This window comes from Falco naumanni, chromosome 1, assembly GCF_017639655.2.
Source record: "Falco naumanni isolate bFalNau1 chromosome 1, bFalNau1.pat, whole genome shotgun sequence".
In the NCBI taxonomy this organism is placed as follows: Eukaryota; Metazoa; Chordata; class Aves; order Falconiformes; family Falconidae; genus Falco; species Falco naumanni.
Window position 1 is genome coordinate 14183565 of NC_054054.1, and position 16795 is coordinate 14200359.

Here is a 16795-nt window from a genome sequence, read left to right on the forward strand (position 1 = left end):
TCCTGGAGGAATTCACTACACTTTGCCATTTGGAAACCAACCAGAGCAAAGAGGAGGTTGGTTTTATGAATAGAGACAGGAAACCGTGGTAAATTTCCAGAAGATGAGCAACAGCTTAGGCTAAATCTGTACTAGCAGATTGACTACACGCGTGCAAGAACTCTTCTGGGCATAGTGGCCAGCTAACAGCACAGCCCCCCCTCTGTGCACAGAAATTCTTCTTGCCTCCAAAACTAAGTTCTCATGCTCAGAAGGGTCCACACAACATTCCTGCTCCCAAACCATGGCCCAGCTGCCAAAGTGTGCTAAGGAATGTGCCAAAAGCCCAACCGACCATCAGCAGGCATTGTCTCAGGATCGGATACTGCAACCAAACCTCCAGCACCTCTGAAAAATCATGCCCTCCACATGTTTTTTCATGTGTAGCAAGAAGTAATCTTTCCTTGCATTTTACAATGAATGAAACACTGAAAAAAAAAAAAAAAAAAACCCACACACAGACAGACATTCAGAGGGCTCAGTTTCCTTTTCTCTTTGGATAAGGACTCCATGCTTCATGGAGTCGAACATCACGCTGCATTCATTGAACTCAAATTGCTAGATCTAAAGTGGCCCTCTTTTCTCTTCAACTGAGATAACAGAAACTTTTTAGGAAGCTTGGACTGAACCAGCAGATAGCATGCTGTTGCAGTGCTCACAGATACGCATCATCAAAGGTATCAGTCTAGTATAGTTTTTCAAAACAGATTTAGAAATTTTTTTAATCACTGCAAGCTAAGTTAGGGTACCTCATTATGTTTAAGAAGATTAAATATAACAAATGAACAGTTGAGCTACTACCATTAAGCAAATTTAGAAGTTACATTCTGCACTTACAACTATTTTTTTAGCTTGTTACATTAAAAAGCATAAAAAGCTGAACTGGGTGTAAAGTGACAAATACAGGAAAATCCAGAACCGATACTGACATGCTATTTGATTTTATATTTTCTAAAAACTGAAAGACTATCAATCTTTGCTACGGGTTCTTCTGCTATAATCAGTCTCTGTCATAACCTTAAATTTAATTATTTTCTCTTTTTTTTATCCCTAATCCTCCCTTTGAATTCTTTGCTCAGCCACCTATCACTTCCTTCAATTTCTTCTTTGCTCACACAAGCAAAAGTTTTATCAGTCTTGCAAAATGATTAAGTATATTCACAGGTGCTGTTTCTGGATTAAAAACAAAACAATACCAAAACTTTCTACAACAGCTCAGAAAAAGCAATTCTGAGAGGAAAATCATTTCATAGCTCAGAGACCCACCCGCTTCAGGGAGGCAAGGAAGATTTACTAGATAACCAAATTATACTTTCGACAGATCCGAGGAGTGAAAATGAAAACAAGCCTCTTCATACTGCATTTCTGTCCTATGCTTGAGAAGCCTGAAACTCTCACGTCTCCACTTGGCACCAAATGGGAAATTCATACTTCTGGTTTCCTTGAGTCTGCCAGCACGCATGAAGGGAAGCAACTCTTTCCCCTTACCTCCATCACCATTCCTACTTTCCCAGAGCCTCTAAATTGCTTTTTAATAGAAGCCAATCTCCCCAAAACAGTTACTGTAATATTTCTTGCACGTTCAACTCTGCAGTGAAATACTACATATAAATGCAACTATGCCACAAACCTAATCGTACTTCCCATAGAAATTGAAAAATCCTATCGACAACCAGGATTTGCCTCTGTATTCATGGATCAACTGCGGTCCTGGACACCAATGTATCACGACTTCAAAATAAACCACTTCCATGGCCAAAAATATAACAGAAGATCATAACCATCTGGTTGCAATGTAATCAAGATGCAATTTTGTTGACTTACATCCCTCTACATCCTGGCTCAATCTAACCACCAGACCTTCTCTTTAAGCTTCCGAGGCCAAACTTACTTTGACTTTCAGTTCAGTCCTCTTCCACCCATGCAGCACATGCAACTCTAAACTGTCCCACTAACCACATAAAATGCAAAGGTAGAATTTCATGCAATTTCTGGCACTTAATACTCATATAAGTACCTGAAAGTAGTATTTAACTAGTTTGTTTCTTTCCTCTTATCAACTGTCTCATCAAGAGTCAAAGTACAAAGGAAATCATTAATTTACAGTAAGCATTTTGAAATACTGAATTTAACTAGTTCACAAACAGCAGAAAGATGCTGTACATTGCTCATGCCCTTGCACAGTCATTAGAAAGCAGTTATAAATATCAAGCATATTGTTTCATACTACTTTGTGAAGAAAGATTAATATATAGCATTACGTTTAATTAAAATACATCAGCAAAATTGTACATCACTAAGAGGAGTGTTTATCTTCATATAAATACCAAAACATTTCTTAAGCATAGCTCAGGCTATGGCCCCTGACAAACTCTTTATTTCATCCATGCTGATGGAGTGCAAAAAGGAAAGTTTATACAAAAAATACAATAAGCTACAGCAGTACACCAGGTAGCCTTATATCAGTACATACAACTTCATACCAGGGGAGATGTGAGAATGGCTTTCTAGCATGCGGCCTACAGTACTCCAAGCTACATCAAAGCATTTGTATAGAGATAATAAAAAAAATGGTACAGCCCCCAGTCTAGCAACAGGCTTAGTATTAAAGCCTTGGTGAGAAATAGGAAGAAAAGGGATTTTAACAAAAAAATTAAAGATGTGAAAATTAACAAAATACAAATTGTATGACACTATCCACAATCAGTTGTGCAGACGAGATGCATGACATTATTGCAAATCCCCATTCAAATGTCTTTTTCAAAGCTCATTTTCTATTTTTATATAATACCTTGACAGCTGCCATTTTCAAAGCATATTTGTAATTTTCTGGAGAACTACAGTATAACACACAATTCCATCTTTGCTATTCCAACTGATTCACCAACAAAACAACTGAACTGAACTCAATAAAACATATTTAAAGGTTTTCTTACTTGTACATAAGAGAAAGGGCACTTATTTCTACTTGTCCAACCCATTCCTGTATTGAAAAAACAAAAGAAAATTAAGTTCAAATACACAGTTATTACACTTCCTCCTGTGTAGATCAAGAGACGCAAGATATCATTTTCAAAAATATATTAACACCGAGTCCAAAATTCAGCCAAGACACTTTGACTGTATTTGAAGGGTTTTTTTGAAAAAACAGTAACTACTCCAGTAAGGCGGTTAAGGGGTACAAGCTAGAGGAATTTCTTACAAAAGTAGAAATGGATTTGTATGAAAACTGAGGTAACTTAAAACAATCACATAAATGCAGATCTGTCATTAAAAAGCATGATTTTGAAAGGTGATATAGTAGTGAGGTTTTCTCTTTCTTTTGTTCAACCAACCAGCAGTCTAGCTTTTCAAAAGTGGTTTTTGAAAAGCACAGGCATTAGATTTACCAAGTGCTTTTACAAATGTTACCCTTTACCTTCAAAACTGTCACGCTTTGAAGGCAGACCTTTAGCTACAGTCAAACCAGAAAAAGAACCTTGAGACTTAACTCTCATGCCTAAAACACAGATAATTTCTGTACAAGTGGCTCAATACAGTTTTGTCAAGTGCTCCAACAAAGTAGACAGCACTACCAAACAGCCAAAATGAACTTGCAATAGTTACATTTCTCATGCAAGCAGCTGTATATTGATACCCAAGACCAAAAATCTGTCCTTTAAAGCTGTTAAACAGTAAATCATCAGCAACACCATAACCCAGACTCAAATCATAGAAAAGCAAGATTTTTCTTCCATTCCCAGTCTAACTGCTGTACTGTGCTCCAGCATGATGTGACTAGATTTTCTCATTATTTCATTATTAACTTTTTTCCTTTTTTAAATTCTTACTAAATTAAAAATGACTGAAGTGAAGTTTGGGGCAGCAATTTGTAGAGGTTTTTTTTTTCTTTTTTTTTATATATATATTTCATATTCAGAACAACAACATTAATTTCTCTGATCATGTAAAGAAGCTGCTGTATGTTCTATTTTTCAAAAAGATTTTTTTAAAAGTTAGTAGACATTATGAAAAAGACATTTTCTGTACACACATTGCAGTGCTGTAAACCATTCACATTAGTGTCGTTCAATGCAGAATAAGTTCCACTGGAAAAGAGCATGATTTACCATTTAGCATAGCATATAACCTCAGGATCTGACTAACAAAGCTTTGCAATTAAAAATCCTGAAATAAACAAAGCAGTACAGAAGCAGAATAGGCTAACACCCACTTCTTTTCCTCCTTCCACCATTTATTTTGGAAACTGAAATAAAGAACCATCTGGTTAGCCACTCTTAACTGGGGATGCTGTAAGCATGGCAGGGGGAAAACACAAACAAACAACAACCAAAAACCCCTACAAAACATCAAAAATCACACGCTCTGCTTTCTAGAAGAGGACATTTTAATAAAATTTCTGTACAAGCACTTAAAAAAAAATTAACAGATTTTGCAATGTTGTGCTAGATAGTCCTCCCCGCCCCCTTACGCTTACATGAATTGTTAACTCCCTAACAAAAATACCGAAATTAAATTGGCGAGGGAGGGAATAATAATTCTGCTTCAAATTATTATCTTCATAAGAATTCGTGGCTATTGTTCATAACATCCCTTACATGACTAACTGTCTTTTCATCACCTAAACCTTTAGGCCTTTATTCAAGGCTGTCTTCAAGAAAGAGCTAGCCATGCTGCTTCTTGGCATTTGCAGAGGCTAGAAACGTTTGGATACGATTTTGAGGAGTAACAGGTTTACATCAAGACACAAAAAAAACCCAACCCATATCATTTTACAATAGAGGACATGCATAAAAGTATATATTCGTGTAACCCAAAACCCTCTTCAGCTCAGTCAAAAACACGTGAGAAAAAATTCAATTACCCATCAACTTCAACAGAAGTACTACTTTCTATTACAAATAAAGTTTAACGTACCTGTGGATTTTCCAAACATTTTAAATACTCTTCAAATGGCCCCTCTATGAACTGTATTAAAAAAAGTAATAATTAGTTATTTTTTATTAGCATAGCACATGGAATCCCCAGTCTGTGACCCATTGTACCAATGGGAATGAATGTACCATTGAAAATTTAAGCCTATCCTGCCCTCAAAGAGCTTACAATCTAAGTATAAAGTGATGTAGAGGTAAGCAAATAAACAGTCAAACATACAGGTCTGCATTCCAGAAAATAACCACATGAACAGCTTTCGGAGTCATTACACAATCCAAAAGAAAACAAAAAACCCAAAGAGAAATCCAGCAGCCAAACAGGAAATCTGAAAGAAAGCAAAGATGCTGTCAAGTACATGTTTATGGGCAATTAATTCATCCCTGGCATGCACAGCATCACTGAAGAGAGCATGGGTAGGCTTATCAAGTATCCTGTTAAAAGAAATAGGCATCAATGGACAATCAGAAATGGGAGTCACATTTCTGTAGTATCCAAGTAGTGATAAGATACAGTATAGGCAAGTCATGAAGCACTTTTCTCTCTCCTCTGTATCGCTTCAAACAAACTGCTTTTATTTTCAGTGAGAGGATGCAAACAGTTGGGCTACACTGCAAGCGCCGGGCTAAGAAAGTAATCTTTCAGCCACACTCCTTAACACATGAAGACACTAAATTCACATTTCTCAAAGCTGGAAAAAGATGCTGCAGTAACTGAGACATAGTAACTTCAAAGTGTTACAGCCATGCTGGCCAACAGAGCAGCTATTTAAATAGCTTCTTTTTCAAAATTTTAAAATAGCTACTTAGACACAAACTGCTTGATTTAGTTAAAATGAAGATCCACAGCAGCCCAACCAAAGAAGTAATTCCAAGTTAAGGTACAAGCTGGATGGCCTCTTATCACCCATAGTGATTAAGAAACAATGTAATAAGAGAAACCAGCAGAGTACTGAGATTAAAAATTCTGCTTTAGCCTTTCTGAAGCTGGCTGGACAGTGTCATTCATGGGGAGGAAAAAAAAAAAAAAAATCAGTCTGTCCAAAATTTTCGATTTAGACAAAAGGCATCGGGTATGTAGTTAAAAGGTGTATTAGTAAATAGACATTTACTTTGTTGTATTAGATCATAGACAGCAGTTGTTCTGTGTGTCCAAATTAAACAACCTAAAGGTAACGCACAGAGGAAGAAAGGAGGGCCACCAGAAAGTTCTCATAGAAAACTGAAGAGTTTAAAATAAGAATGAATATAAGACTACAGCAATCAAAGATAAAACTTCAAGAAAGGATGAGGATGAAAATGGAAGATGGTGGTTAAAGTCACCTGAAACTGTGGTGACAGCAGTATCAATGGAATGAAAGAGACAAAAATCCAAGCTAAAATGGTTACAAATGACAAGAGAAAGAGGAACTTCACTGAGTGCCACCAGTATATATCAATAGAGCGTAACTCCAAAGATGACAGATGAGTAAATAGTTGAATTAAGAGATTATGGATACAGATATCTGTTGTTTGCAGTGCGTTTGTTTTGGGTTTTTTAGAAAGAGAAGTTAACAACGCTATATTCCAGGTGGAAAATACAAAGTATAGCAAGAGATGGGGAGCAAAGGAGATCAGCAGAACTGAAGTACCTGAGGGAGTAGGAACACTAGGAAATGAGAACACATACGAAACACCTCAATCATGAAACACCTATATGGAAAAATTACAAATTTTTTTAAAAGATTTTTTGGAAGGACAGTAAAGATGGATAGATGATAGGTCAGTATCACTTGGACCAGTCTGAGGGAAAAAAAAAAAAAAGATCAGTGAGACTGGGAGTTTGGAGGAGATCAAGACTTGCCAGGGTTGACAAAGCAGTTACCCAGCTGAGAAGATGCAGAACTAGGGAGGGGAAACAGCACATATTTAGAGTCAAGAAAGGTCAAGGTATTTCCAAAAGCTACACAATACAACAAGAAAACAGAAGTACAGAAGCAGATACTGGAGTGAGCGGGGTAATTCTGGAAAGAAAGGGATTAAAGAGTCAACAGTGAAAAAATAAAGTAAGAAGGGACAGAGCTCTAAGACTTGGTAAGTCCTCAGATGGTCTGGAAACAAACAAAGAGTCCTGGCAAGCAGAAATAGTGAAGTCAGAGCTGCATCCTGCCAGAAAAAAAATCACTGTATTTTATGTCATTCATTCCTGACAACTCCCACATTAACAGTGATCAGTCACATTTGAGCATAGGGCACTTTGTCAGAAACTACAGCAAATACACACACTCTTATTCCTGCTTTCCTTCTCTTCCCTATACCAGTGTGCATCTAAAACAGCCTTTTTAATTCTGATCCAGGTAACTTTAGAACAGAAGAAGAGTGCTGAGTAATAATCCTTTAGTAACAAATGCTTACACATACTCCTATTTTGCCTATCCTCAAAATTAGTTAAATAGCATATACTCTAGAATACATACAAACCCCAGCAGAAGCAACATTACTTATTATTGTTCTTTTAAAAGGAAGAAAAGAAAATGGATTTTTATAACCTTAACACTGACAACGCTGGCCAACTATAGATCAGTATCAAAATATTTTATGTCCATAGTTGATGGGAAAACTTCCTTACAGGTGTCAGAAAAAGAAACCACATTGGCATTGCATAGTACGTTGTAGACCCTGAAACAATTTCACTAACCTCATTAGTCAAATCCCTTATATATTGTAAAAGCAATTAAGTAGCACAATAAGAACATTTTATGACTGTTATTAAAATTGGCATTACACTAAAATGAAATCCAGATTTTGGTTGCTCCACTATAGACTATGAAAGTTTAAGAAAGTTTGTTTCTTAACAAGCATTAAAACCCCTTCCCTCTCTTCCCACCCCACATCCCTCCAATGCAAGAGTACATATGTCCTTCTCCAAGCTTATGAAAGTAAGTTACTACCACACACGTGCTAATTAATTTAAAGTGCACTCACTTTTAAAAAGCAGCAACTAGTATATAGCTACGACGAATACTGTCACAAACAGCAGAATGTATCTTAGAAAAGTGGAAGGAACAGAGTAACTTTCTTTTAAATGCTCACAAAGTAAACAAAAATACTTACTGCTTCAAATTTCTCCCTATTTTTCCGAAGATAGTCTACACAAGCCATCCTAACATCAATATGCCGAGACTGAGAGTGTAACACCTATAAAGGGAGAAAGAAAAGAAAGTGACACTGGCTCTTAGGAGTTTTGATGACAGGTCACAAATAATGAATGACTTGTCTAAATACAGGCTTGGAAATACTCTAGTTTTATTTTTAAGACTATTACAAATGTGCATCCATTCAGTAACAACAATTTTATGCAGGTGAAACCTCAATTACTTTTATCAGAAACTGAGTAACTGCAGAATCCACAGATTTACTAAATTGAAACATTCATTTTTATGAGGATTTATTAAGCTAAATTAATAGCAATTGTCGTCATTCTTTAACTGACTCCTTTGTAAAGACTTCAATTAATTGAAGAAGTAAGTTACCGCAGCAGTGGATGAGGAAATCAACTACCAACATGCACTGATCCAAATGAAATCAAACCAGATATAAGAGAGTGCAGGTCTACTTTCTCTTGACTTTAAGTGGTATAGGCCTGTTGCCCAAACATTGATTTGGAAGCCAGAAATTCAGATCTGGAATCTCTACTGGAAAAATATAATTTTCATCACAGGTTCAGAGCTCTTTCTAACATGACTTCACCTGCATCCTCACTACAACATAGAGAGGTTCCAGTCAACTTAAACTGCAGCCTCTCTTGCAAACCTTACACACAACCCTCAATTTAAAACACTTCCAAGTTCAGGTTAGTTCAGTTTTTCCTGCATGAAAACTACAGAGATTAGGCCACATTTCTGGATAAACACCTACTAACTCTGAATTCGAGACCTTCCCTTCAATGAAACACGAATGGGATGTTAAAAATTTAAGTAACAGTTGAAAAAAGTTCTACATAGGCTTGAATGTGGGAGAAACCTTCTATATATACTAAAAACATCAGAATATCAATGTAAGTTTATTGATTATTCCTTTGAAATAACTGGTCACTTCAGATCAATAACGTTTGCTTGCCTGAACTTATAAATTCAGTGGAGAAAGTAACTTAAAAAAAAAAACCGAACAAACAAACTACGTATAATTAGCACAGGAATCTGGGCTCCCACAATCAGAAGCACCAGAGCTCCCACTGCTGTTTGTTTGTATTTAAGACAAGATGACGCTGTCACTTTTTTCCTTTACCAGTAACACTGAAATGGGGGAGGGGAATTCAACAGGAAGAACTGAAAATAAATTACTCACTTGCTCTAATTTTATAGTAAACTAATTCACAAAACTAGAACGAGGCTTTTCAGCTCTTTCTACTAAATTCCGTTCCCTAAATTGTCCCATACAAAGCCACTGTCCCCAAACGTTGAAATCTTACACTGAAGAAAGCTCCAAGGCAGCACTGGAAGGTCAAAACAGGTAACAATTTCTCGATGACAGAAGGCGGCCGTACACACAGAACTTCATTCACCTCGCAAGACTATGTTCAAAATTATGGGGTTTTTTTCCCGGCACATGACTGTGCAACCTTAACCTATACTTGTTTGCATTTCAACACTAATTATCCCCTGCTAATAAGATCCACTTCCCATGCTTTCATGAGAAAGTAGCTCTGTTTATGTAAGCAGTTACCTGCTCGGCCACAGCCCTGAAAAGACAAGATCCATCCTTTGCAACTCTCTTTCTGTACAAGCCCTGAGATCGCAAGTAGCAGTCCATAGAAGCGTCCCCAGGGGCGTCCATGCTGCTGCCTTGATGACTCTGCTCCCCGCCGTCGGGTCTGCACGCCGCCTCCATGTTACCGCTTCACGCCGTGGAGACTCGCTGCACCTCTCCTAGCCCCACATGGCCAGGTAAACCCAGCCAGCAGCTCTAGGGCCAGGCCAAGGAAACAGCAGCAGGTGGGGGAAAACAGCGCTGCCCCCCCCCGCACTCGAGGTAGCCGCAGCAGTAAGAAAAGCAGCCGGGCTCACGTTATCAACTTGCATGTGGGAATCGCGCAGCGGATCCGCAAAGTTTTACTCCGCAGTCTCGACTTGCAGCTCCGTGAAAAAGCGTCGCTTCTAGGCTTCTCTGGAGGGCTGGGCAGCAGCTCCTGGACGCCGCTCAGGCGGGGGCCCGATCCCGCTTCTCCCTCGGGGCGGCGGTTCCCGGCGACTCCCGCAGCCCGAGCGCGCAGCCGGCCTGCCAGGCGGAAAACAAAAGAGAAAGGACATGTGCTACCGCCGCCGGGGAGAGGAGGGAGGGGGAGGAAAAAAAAAAAAAAAAGAAAAAAAAAACCCACCACACAACACACGAAACCTGGCGTTTACTTTCACTTTCAGCCCGGGCGCTGCTGGGAGCGGTAGTCCCGGAGAAGGGAGAGGCGGGAGCCGGGGCCCCGGTGGGGGCCACCCCGCTCCCGGGGCTCGGCTGCGAGCCCCGCACCCCGGCAGCCCCGCTTCGCTCCGCAAGAGCTTTTTAGTTTTAGAACTAATACCGGGATGCCTGAGACCCAATCCACAGATACCTGGACTTTGTGGATTTAAGTTTGGTTTTGATTCCCGCCTTCCCAACAGATTAGGTGGTGAAATTATTTTTTAAGTCTATCCACTTGCAGGAAGGAAGACGGAAATAAAACTGGGAGAGTAAAAGGGATTTTCAAAAAGCCATAGCCATTCAATACTTTCAATACACTGCTTTTTCCATATACCACCTTTAGTGGTAAGAAGCAGCAAGCATTTTTAATACAATTGCATCACTAAGTTTTGCTTGGCATCGTAAATGGGCTTTAGAAGATTTTGGTGCAAAAAGCGTGACAAGGAAGGCAGCTTCCCAAACTTGTCAGGCTTTTTTTTGGTTTTTTTTTACTGTGGTTGTGCAACTTGGAGCAAGAACTACAACACTTTCAGTATAACTAGCAATAAATAAAATGCTACCAGTTACTACTTAGCTTAAATGAACAAATGTAGATGCAAGAAAAGAGAGGTGAAGACAGAAGGAACAACCCCCCTGATTTTTACTTTCAACCAACAGTAATAAGACCAGGGAGGGCGGTGACTTGAGCTGAGCTCTATATATAATAACTGACTGAACAAGCAGAAGTTACAAGCCAGGCTGAGGCTAGTGCTCCATACAAGCAGTATCAAACCCCTTTTTCCTAACAACAGGCCAGCTTTCCAGAAAGGAGCTGGGTCTACTGCAAACAAGAGCAAATTCCCAACAATCTGTAGACAAGAAGAGAAACTGAGAGAAGTAAAAGCGAAATCCTAACAGCACCTGAACCTCCAAAACACTGGAGAGGTGGTTAGGCAGCATAAAGATGATTGAGACAAGGAACACAAGGGGCTAGAGGGAAAGCTCAAACTTCTCACCAGAAGATGGAAAAGGTCATCTAACAAGGCTGAAGTATAAACAGTTGCTGCCACTGACTCAGCTACCATATTCGCTGAAGAAACTCAGACTAGCAGAGTCCCGCATGTGAGAGGTGCTTCTTCTGTAGACAGAAGCGATTTGGCACTATGCTCTTGAGACCTATCAAACTCATGCCGTTACAAGAGTTTCTTAGGAATATTCCATTTTTCCTCACCCTATTTGTCATGGCTAGAGACAGAACTATCTTCTACAACATGTTCACAGATTTGTCTTCTGTCACATTTGAGCCTTTTGCCACTGTGATTCTAGAGGCCGGTTAGAGGAAGGGCAAATCCATCCGTTAAGACTCAAGAATGCCTATACACAAAGGCATCCAGTACATGACAGAACGTAAACATAGTTCTGGTAAGTGAATACACTGAGAAATTTAAAGAATTAAACTCATACAGTTGTCAGATTCCTAAAAGCCTGTTCTTTTTACAATTGATTCCTGAAGTCAATCAAGCAATGGTGAGCCACAGATATTTTTTTTCCCCACAAGTACCCCTACGCAAGAAACAACGTATTTCTGAAGAGGTGAGGTTCTCACTGAAGAAATATAGGCTGTGCACAGAGTTTCTAAGGCTTAAGGAGAAACGCAACCACCAAAAGACACCTGAAACATCTCAATGTTAAAACAAATGTTCCATCAAGATAAGAATGGCCAAATTATACCTCAAGAGTTACTACGAGCATTCTAATCAGCAAGGAGCTTTATTAACACTTTCAGCCAGCACTTCTACCACAAGCAGCAGCTCCAGCCATTAGTTCCTCCTCCGCACCAACCTCTATCGCCCACACAAGCACTTCTGCTGCCCAAATACTGACCCAGCTCAGGAAGCTGACTCAAGCCAAAAAAAAAAAAAAAAAAAAAAAAAGAAAAATAAACCACAAAGAACAAAAAAAGAAAAAAAAGCAAAAAAAAAAAAAACCCAAACCCCACAAACAACCCAACTCTGTTGTTAAAGGAGGATTAGTTTCGTGATTCAGCCCACGGCCTGCCTGTGCCAACACCTGGCCAGCCCGGGGCGGGGGGCTGCCACCCCTCAGCGACCTGCACTGCCGGAGGAGACCGGCCCCCGCCCGCTCCGCGCCCGCCCCTTCCCGCACCGGGCAGCGCCGCTCGTCAGCGGCCGCCCCCGGCCCGCCAGCCCGGCAGGGGTGGCCCGGCACAGGCCGGGGACCGGCACCCGGCAGGGGCGGCCCCTCGGCCTGCAGCCCAGCGGCTTCTCGGAGCAGGAGCAGGTCCAAGCGGGCCCTCCCTACGCGGCCACACCAGCCGCCACCGGGCGTGCGGGGCCGGGCTCGCCGCCCCAAGGGGCCGCGGCGGCGGCGGGGTCCGCACCGCCCCCCGCAGCAGCGCTGCCTGGCACCTACCGACGGAGGGGCGGGCGGCCCCCTCCTCCTCCTCTCCCCCTCCCGAGCAACAGATGCAGTGGCGGCGGCAGCAGCGGCGCCGCCCCCTCCTCGCCTCGCAGCGGCCCCAGCGGCGGCGCAGGCACTTCAATCTCCCGCGGCGGCCGCCCTGCTCGCGTCGCTCGCCGATGATGCGGCCGCTGTCAGCCCCGTCCCGGTCTCGCCCTCCCGCCTCGCCGCCTCTCATCACTCTCCGCCGCGCGCGCGCCCGCTCCGCTCTCGCGCCCCCCCCTCCTGCTGTTGGTTTGTCCCAACGGCCACACCCGCGGCGGCTCGTACCACTTGGCGCACAGGGGAGGAAAAAGAGGGTGGCCGGGGAAAATTGCCCAGGTACTGGAGGAGGGAGCTGCGTTTTAGCGCGGGGATGTTTCTCTGGGCTGCGTCTCTGGGTGGCCTTAAGGAGCCGGACGGTACCGAGGCGAGAAGCAGTCGCTTCACACACACCCCCGCCGAGGGCACGCAGTGGTACGGCCGGAGAACATCTCGATCCCCCCCCCTACTCCGCCGCTCCCAGTGCGCTGGTCCGCCGCCGCGGAGGGCGGGAAGGGGGTTACGGCCCGCCTTGTCCTCGCAGCGCTGTAGCGTAGGCCAGTTGGAACGGGGGGCGTGTGTAAGAGTTTTTCTGACAGGTGAATATTTTTTTTTTAATGCGTTAACAGCCCTGAAGAACAGGTGTGGGACAGGAGAGGGGGGACCCGGCGATCCCATCGGCCGGCCTCGCTGTTAAAAGGGAAACCCGTTAAACTGGGCCCTGAGGGGATCGGGGGTGCTGCTACAGCAATGGCCTGTGTTTCCATACCGCGTTGCTTTTTTTCAGAAATGCTGTAACAGACGTGAAAAAATGTAAGGTGTCTGTAAATCAGTAGGGGGATGGTTGTGAGAACAGTAAGCGAGTGTGTGGCAAATACAAATTTTATGTATTTTTCTCCCCCAAAATTAAAATTTTGTCTCCTCCCCCAGTCCTTATTTATGCTAGGAAATAGTCACTTACAGCACATGATCGAGCCAAAGCATTTAGGGGGAATTGATAAAATAAATACTTCAACCTTTCTAGCATTAATGTTATTGGTGGTGATAAAGCCCAATTCTTAAGGAGACACAGTAAAAAAAACCCATGTAAGTGGTCTGGTTAGAAAAAATACTTATAGCCTGCCTGTTCGCTTAGTAGTCTGTGATGAGATTTTTGTCTTTGTCTGAAATGATCATTTTTGGTTGAAATAGAATGTGAGATTATATAAACCATTAGGCCTGTCTGGTAAGGTGCAATTCAGCCTTACCTTCTCTGTGAATGTTAAATAGAAGTTGGCATCTGAACAGTTTTTTTGAAGACAGTAGGCTAAAAACCAATCCAGCCTAAGTTATTCATCCCTATTTGGTCTTGGGTTTCCAGAGTTACAGTACAGTACACATTTGAGCTGGTAGTGCCTCTCTGTGACTGTGCCAGATAGTGAAGCACTGAGAAAACTGACCCAGCTGACAGCCAGGTGTTAGCCTGCAATTATTTTTCAGTGAGATCAGGTCTTCAAACCATTTTGTTGTGCACTTGCTGCGCAAACACTGGCACAAGAGAGGGGAGAAGGTGAGAAAGAGCAAATAGATGAAGAGGACATTACAGGTTTGTGTTCTGTTGTAGTGCCAGGCCGGGTCCTTGTCAAACTCCAACCTGAGAGACCAAGGGTGTTAGAGTTGTCCCAAACCCCTTGTACCAAATCTGAACAGCCTGCTCAAAAGTTTTAGTTTAATTCTTCCATGGTAAAATTGGATCCCCATTGGATGTGTGAATTCTGACAAGTAACAATTACTTGGGTTTTGGAGTCTTTTGTGAATGTTTACAATCTCTTGTCCAGGCTGTGTTCATACTGGCATCTACAAAACAGTTATGCCCCTCGTGAAGAAGCTTTAAAAAATACATACACAAAATAATTGAACAGTAAGTAAGAGATTCTTTTACCTGTTGAAAGGAAAAATCTTTTCCTGACATCAGAGGTAGCATAAATAGTTCAGTCCAACATTTAATTGAGTTGGTAGGAAGATTTCTGTTGCCATTAGTGGGTGATGGATTAGGCTTAAATATAGGATAAGAGCATCTTCAACACAAACCATTTTATTTATGGATCTCTGTGTGTAGGCCAATTTGGTTTTAATTCTGCTGATGAAGGATAGACCTGGATTTCACGTCTGTCTTGCAGAATAGCAGTGCAATTGTAGCAAAATATAGTAATGGTTGCATTACTCCTCCATACTATTTATAGTTGACTACATCTTTGTGCTTTATGCATGAGTCAAAGATCATACACTCCCGGAGTCTGCATTCCTTCATTACATCTCGGCGAACTACAGAAATGTAGTGTACTTGAGATTGAAATTATTATTCTTCAAAAATGTGATAATCATGTAACGTTGTGCCTTCTGGAGAGTTTTGGTCAAGGCTAGAACCCACCCTGATATTTTAACTGCTTTCCTTCCATGCAGATTTAATAGTGCACCAGATTCAAGGTGTTTAATGTTCAGGTGGACAGTACCTGAAAAATGATGGGCTGGTGGCACAGTCAGCAGCTTAGTATGACAGCACAACAGAGCAAGCAACAGAGGAGTTGGCTTGAGTGTGGGGAATGAATTCCTGTGAGAGCAACTAATTAACATTGTCCTACATAGAATGAAAAAGACAGGATAAAAGGGTTGCATGTGATGTAATTGGTCACATTTCTTATTCCTCTACCAGAAGTATTTTTGATGCTGCTGTAGGAGTTGTATTCTGAGTTTCTGGCCAGAATATCACATTGCAGTCTCTAATTTGGGGAAAAAAGTTCTTGGTTGGATTTTTTTAGACAAATGGTTGCCATTCAGTACAACACAAATGAAAAAAGCACTTTGTGGTAAAAGTTGTTCCTTCTACCCTTGTGGAACACTTTATAAAATGTCTTGAAGATGTTGGTCTGAAGTCATGGATTTGTGTAGTCAGGAAGTATTGAGAGGTGAGGCAAGAAAAGTAATTTCAAAAGTTTTGGAGTTTATGAATGTTTGCATTGTTAGCTCGTCTTGAAGTAGCAGAAATACTGAATCCTGGTTTCCCACAGTTTTGTGTCCTCTGTCTTTACATCATTTATACACTGGTCCTGCCACAACAATAGCACAAGTTTCCTGCCATGTTCCCTTATTTCTAGATGTACATTGCTCTGGCACACCACTAGACTTGTAGCTCTCTGACAGGCGCTGTAATACACCCATCTTGCCTCTGTGCTCCCTAAGTGCTAGCCAAACAAGAGGTAGCAAGTGTCGTGCCTGATTCTGAAATACACTGGTTTTGTGCTGAGGGGCTTGGCTTGTGCTCATTATCCAGCCAGGAGGCCAGAAAGGGCAGGTAACTTCATGTTCAACAGTGACAGTAATTTGGGTCTTTCTCCTTGAGTTGCATATTGATTTTCGTGATACTTACAGAATCTTAACATCACAGAGACTTACATTCCTCTGTCATATTTGTTCACAATTTGCAGATTGATTCCAAACATGTGTGAGAGAGAAGAAACCAACAGATAATCAAGCAGACAGTATAAACGATCCTTTTTTCTTTTTTTTTTCCTTTGTTCCAAACTAGATTAAAAGTGGTAGTCATAAAATTAAAGATAAATGAAGGGTTTGTCTTTGTGAGTTTATAGTACCTTTTACAGTCAGGTTTTGACTCCGAAATGGAAATATGTAAATCTATCTGTAAACCGTCAATTATTTCAAAGCCAAATTTATTACCTGAGGTATTGGGTGATCAGAAGAGAACAGAAGACCACAGGAGAAGTTTGTGAGGTAGTTGGTACATATGTAGAGAAACATTAAATGCATTAATAAAGGATTCTAACTATAGCTATGGAGTTAGATGAGGGGTCTGGAGTGCTGCGTGATATTGAAATACGCTTTGAGGCCAAGAAAACTGGTATGAAGGAAGATGGCAG

General features: G+C 41.4%; 1 protein-coding gene across 10 annotated transcripts in view; it reads right to left on the reverse strand.

The window, feature by feature from the left end:
* The window catches only part of OTUD4 (OTU deubiquitinase 4), a 35877-nt gene extending 22819 nt beyond the window's left edge, over nt 1-13058 (reverse strand). For 5 of the 10 annotated variants that reach the window (XR_005826045.1, XM_040582006.1, XM_040582034.1 and 2 more), the window contains exons 1-5: nt 12813-13051; nt 9675-10226; nt 8064-8147; nt 4957-5007; nt 2976-3022 (exon numbers count right to left, since the gene is read on the reverse strand). Coding sequence is in view for 9 of the 10 variants with exons in the window: in XM_040582006.1 (XP_040437940.1) it covers nt 2976-3022; nt 4957-5007; nt 8064-8147; nt 9675-9839 (347 nt within the window). In the remaining variant the exon portion in view is untranslated. Of the gene's footprint in view, nt 1-2975; nt 3023-4956; nt 5008-8063; nt 8148-9674; nt 10227-10326; nt 10344-12812 lie in introns of those variants that run through there. The other 5 variants (XM_040582016.1, XM_040581993.1, XM_040582072.1 and 2 more) reach the window with 5 other exon arrangements.
* Nucleotides 13059-16795: the final 3737 nt, after the last annotated feature.